Source organism: Salvelinus sp. IW2-2015, unplaced genomic scaffold (assembly GCF_002910315.2).
Source record: "Salvelinus sp. IW2-2015 unplaced genomic scaffold, ASM291031v2 Un_scaffold548, whole genome shotgun sequence".
In the NCBI taxonomy this organism is placed as follows: Eukaryota; Metazoa; Chordata; class Actinopteri; order Salmoniformes; family Salmonidae; genus Salvelinus; species Salvelinus sp. IW2-2015.
In genome coordinates, this window is record NW_019942571.1 from 31,267 (window position 1) to 36,382 (window position 5,116).

A 5,116-nucleotide genomic window follows, 5' to 3' on the forward strand; every position below is an offset into this window, starting at 1 on the left:
AATCATCAATCATTTAAAAAAACATATACTTCAACTGGAAATCAACCAATCATCTGTCGTTCACGCAATGGAAGGTCAAATGCTTTAGGATTAAAAATTGAAAGTGCGCGGGTGACGGAGAAACAAATGTGTGCTGTTTGAGGCCATGTGAGAAAAGTGATAAGGGGTGAGGGCTGGTGGGTCTGGGCAGGAGTGATGTAGTTGATGTTTGTTGATGTCGTCGTTTGTTTGTGTATGTTTTGTATTGTTGATCAATAAAATCTTATAGGAAAAAAGAATAGTAATGATGATGATAACAGTACTACTATTATCAATGAATTGAGGGTGAAGTTTTTTTTTTCTCAAACCATATTGTGCTGTTGCTGTGCTGACTGTTTTATTTTGTTCTTTCTCCAGTCTGATATTCTCTCTGTTCGCCCTCTACTACATCAACAAAGTGTCTGCTGCTCTGTACCAGGCAGCCGTTCCCACGGTAATGCCAGCCAAGGCTCCCAGCAAGGGCAAGAAAAAGAACTAAGTCACCAATATAGATCAAACTTTCATACCGTATCCAATCAGCATCCACTACAACGGCTAACACAGGCAAGGGAGAAATGGTGCAGGTATCCAATGACGCTTACCCCAGTTTCCTTTTTGTAGGTCGTGCCAACCAGCGTTCTTCATATTTTCCTTGATTCTTAACTCTATGATCACTGATCTCCAAGGACTGGACATCTCTCAGCACTATAGATAGCCAGAGACCTACCCAGCCCATCCATACACACTGTTCTCAGCAGATAGATAGCCGAGACCTACCCAGCCCATCCATACACTGTTCTCAGCATATAGATAGCCGAGACCTACCCAGCCCATCCATAACTGTTCTCGCACTATAGATAGCCCGAACCTACCAGCCCATCCATACACTGTTCTCAGCACTATAGATAGCCCGAGACCTACCCAGCCATCCATACACTGTTCTCAGCAACTATAGATAGCGAGACCCTACCAGCCCATCCATACAATGTTCCTCAGCACTATAGATTAGCCCGAGACCTACCCAGCCCATCCATACACTGTTCTCAGCACTATAGATAGCCCGAGACCTACCCAGCCCATCCATACACTGTTCTCAGCACTATAGATAGCCCGAGACCTACCCGGCCCCATCCATAACACTGTTCTCTAGCAGTCATGAGCTGGGCGGAAGCCAAAGGAAGTAGTTTGGGATCTAGCCAGAATCATGTCCTTCTACATTCCCTACCATCCCATTCAAATCCCCATGTACTGAGCACCTTGTTTCAAACTGCTTGTCTACAGATCATATTTTTGATTGATGCCTTTTTTGTTTTGGTATGAAAACTTTGTTTGTTAATGAATTTGTAATTAAAACCCATTGAAAAATAGTGTCTGTCTCTAGATTTTTCTTGGTTTAAGCTACTTGAAAACAGACAAGTCCAGGTAAGCACTGCACTTCAGTGCTGCTATGGCAAAGTTCCCTTATAGATGCTCCAGGTACACACACATCTGACATCCCTTTTACAGAGCAGCCCATGTACTAAATGCTACTAACTCCATAGTGTTATTTTCATAGTTTTGATGTCCTAGCCACTATTGTTCTACAATGTCGAAAATAGTCAAGATAAAAACCTGATGAGTAGGTGTCCCAAGACTTTAGACTGGTACTGTATATCAACTGAAGACAAAACCAAGCCTAACTCTCAAATGTGAACTTTGCACTAGAAACTAGCAGGACCCACCCCTCCTACCACAGACACATGGAGAGACACCAGCAGACCCACCCTCCACAGACACATGGAGAGATCCTAGAGAGAACAGCAGACCCACCCCTCCTACCACAACACATGGAGAGATCCAGAGAAAACCAGCAGACCCACCCCTCCTACCACAGACACATGGAGAGACCATAAGAAGAACCAGCAGACCCACAACCTCCGTACCACAGACCATGGAGAGGATTCCATAGAAAACTAGCAGACCCACCCCTCTACGCAGAACAATGGAGAGATTCCATATGAAACTAGCAGACCCACTCCCTCTACCACAGACACATGGATGAGATCCATAGAAACTAGCAGACCCACCCCTCCTACCACCGACACATGGAGAGATCCATAAGAAAACTACAGACCACCCCTCTACACAGACACATGGAAGGAGACAGAGAAAACTAGCAGACGCCACCCCTCCTACACAGACAATGGAGAGGATCATAGAAAACTAAGCAGACCCATCCTTCCTACCAACAGACACATGGAAGAGATCCATAGAAACTGTGCCTCTCTCTGTTTGCCTCTGGGCTGGTGCACCGTGTGTGTGTCACCACATGGTAAGTATGAACTCACAGACTACTGACAAACCCAGGCGCACCAAACACAGAAACTCTCTTGACAACTGAACTCAGTGATGAAATGAAGGACTTATGGAATAGCAGAGAGCTTATCCAACTGACAATCTCTTGGAAAAAAATAGAAACTATTGGAACCAAGATTTAAAAAATAACTGATATTGGCACAAGATGGAAGTAATGTTGGAACAAAACTAATGACATTACAGTTAACTAAAATGTACGCTTAATCCAGTATAAATTCATGTATTGAATTTATTATACAAGAAACAAAATTCACAAATGCTACAGGACAACAGCAGAGATGTCTAAAGCGTAAAACTACTAATGACTCAATAATTCATGACCTTCTGGAAATGTTATAAAATCCAAAAGTTATGGGTGGAGTTGGAAAGATGACTCAGAAGTATTACAATGTAAATTAGCTTTTAATTAGTCTGTCTGCATATTTAAAGACATGGCATATGAGGGTGCAGTGAGATACCCAATGGGTAGGACAACACTTTTCTCATCAATCATTTAAAAAAAAACATATACTTCAACTGGAAATCAACCAATCATCTGTCGTTCACGCAATGGAACGGTCAAATGCTTTAGGATCTAAGAATTGAAAGTGCGCGGGTGACGGAGAAACAAATGTGTGCTGTTTGAGGCCATGTGCAGAAAGTGATAAGGGGGTGAGGGCTGGTGGGTCTGGGCAGGAGTGATGTAGTTGATGTTTGTATGATGTCGTCGTTTGTTTGTGTATGTTTTGTATTGTTGATCAAATAAAATCTTATAGGAAAAAAGGAATAGTAATGATGATGATAACAGTACTACTATTATCAATGAACTTGGGGTGAAGTTTTTTTCTTCTTCTCAAACCATATTGTGCTGTTGCTGTGCTGACTGTTTTATTTTGTTCTCTCTCCAGTCTGATATTCTCTCTGTTCGCCCTCTACTACATCAACAAAGTGTCTGCTGCTCTGTACCAGGCAGCCGTTCCCACGGTAATGCCAGCCAAGGCTSCCAGCAAGGGCAAGAAAAAGAACTAAGTCACCAATTAGATCAAACTTTCATACCGTCATCCAATCAGCATCCACTACAACGGCTAACCAGTCAAGGGAGAAATGGTGCAGGTTATCCAATGACCGCTTACCCCAGTTTCCTTTTTGTAGGTCGTGCCAACCAGCGTTCTTACATATTTTCCTTGACTTCTTAACTCTATGATCACTGATCTCCAAGGACTGGACATCTCTCAGCAGTATAGATAGCCCGAGACCTACCCAGCCCATCCATACACTGTTCTCAGCACTATAGATAGCCTGAGACCTACCCAGCCCATCCATAAACTGTTCTCAGCACTATAGATAGCCCGAGACCTACCCAGCCCATCCATAACTGTTCTCAGCACTATAGATAGCCCGAGAACCTACCAGCCCATCCATAACTGTTCTCAGCACTATAGATAGCCCGAGACCTACCCAGCCCATCCATACACTGTTCTCAGCACTATAGATAGCGAGACCCTACCCAGCCCATCCATACACTGTTCCCAGCACTATAGATAGCCCGAGACCTACCAGCCCATCCATACACTGTTCTCAGCACTATAGATAGCCCGAGACCTACCCAGCCCATCCATACACTGTTCTCAGCACTATAGATAGCCCGAGACCTACCCGCCCATCCATAAACTGTTCTCAGCAGTCATGAGCCTGGGGGAAAAAGGAAGAGTTTGGGATCTAGCCAGATCATGTCTCTACATTCCCTACATCATCCCCATGTACTGAGCACTTGTTTCAAACTGCTTGTCTACAGATCCATATTTTTGATTGATCCTTTTTGTTTTGGTATGAAAACTTTGTTGTTAATGAATTTGTAATTAAAACCCATTGAAAATAGTGTCTGTCTCTAGATTTTTCTTGGTTTAAGCTACTTGAAACAGACAAGTCCAGGTAAGCACTGCCTTCAGTGCTGCTATGGGCAAAGTTCCCTTATAGATGCTCCAGGTACAACACATCTGACTCCCTTTTACAGAGCAGCCATGTATAAGATGCTACATAACTCCATAAGTTGTTATTTCATAGTTTTGATGTCTACACTATTGTTCTACAATGTAGAAAATAGTCAGAATAAAAACCCTGAAATGAGTAGGTGTCCAAACTTTAGACTGGTACTGTAATCACTGAAGACAAAACCAAGCCTACTCTCAAATGTGAACTTTCACTAGAACTAGCAGACCCACCCCTCCTACCCACAGACACATGGAGAGAATCCAGCAGACCCACCCTCCTACCACAGACACATGGAGAGATCCAATAGAAAACTAGCAGACCCACCCCTCCTACCACAGACACATGGAGAGATCCAGAGAAAACAGCAGACCCACCCCTCCTACACAGACACATGGAGAGATCCATAACGAAGAACAGCAGACCCACACCTCCTACCACAGACACATGGAGAATCCATAGAAAACTAGCAGACCCACCCCTCTACACAGACACAATGGAGAGATCCATATGAAACTAGCAGACCCACCCCTCCTACCACAGACACATGGAGAGATCCATAGAAACTAGCAGACCCACCCCTCCTACCACAGCGGACACATGGAGAGATCCATAAGAAAACTAGCAGACCCACCCCTCTACACAGACACATGGAGGAGATCCAGAGAAAACTAGCAGACGCCACCCCTCCTACCCACAGACAATGGAGAGGATCCAAGAAAACTAGCAGACCCATCCTCCTACCAACAGACACATGGAGAGATCCATAGAAACT

At 44.0% G+C, this 5,116-nt stretch overlaps 1 protein-coding gene, 1 long non-coding RNA gene and 1 other non-coding gene across 5 annotated transcripts in view; 2 read left to right on the forward strand and 1 right to left on the reverse strand.

The window, feature by feature from the left end:
- krtcap2 (keratinocyte associated protein 2) overlaps window positions 1–741 on the forward strand; it is a 10,335-nt gene extending 9,594 nt beyond the window's left edge. For both annotated transcript variants that reach the window (XM_024135669.2, XM_024135668.2), the window contains exon 5: window positions 397–741. In XM_024135669.2, the coding sequence (XP_023991437.1) occupies window positions 397–517 (121 nt within the window). In that variant the 3' untranslated portion in view covers window positions 518–741. The remainder of the gene's footprint in view (window positions 1–396) is intronic.
- Window positions 700–4,008, reverse strand: LOC139023939 (uncharacterized). Of its 2 annotated transcripts, XR_011475172.1 has the most exons (6): window positions 3,924–4,008; window positions 3,609–3,727; window positions 1,036–1,135; window positions 905–935; window positions 792–858; window positions 700–741 (listed from the first exon to the last, which is right to left on the reverse strand). It is a non-coding gene; the product is annotated as an uncharacterized lncRNA (long non-coding RNA). The 2 variants fall into 2 exon arrangements; XR_011475171.1 differs by lacking the exons at window positions 700–741; window positions 792–858 and having other exon boundaries at window positions 867–935.
- Window positions 2,269–3,695, forward strand: LOC112068510 (uncharacterized). The gene is made up of 2 exons (XR_011475170.1): window positions 2,269–2,329; window positions 3,261–3,695. It is a non-coding gene; the product is annotated as an uncharacterized protein (transcript).
- Window positions 4,009–5,116: the final 1,108 nt, after the last annotated feature.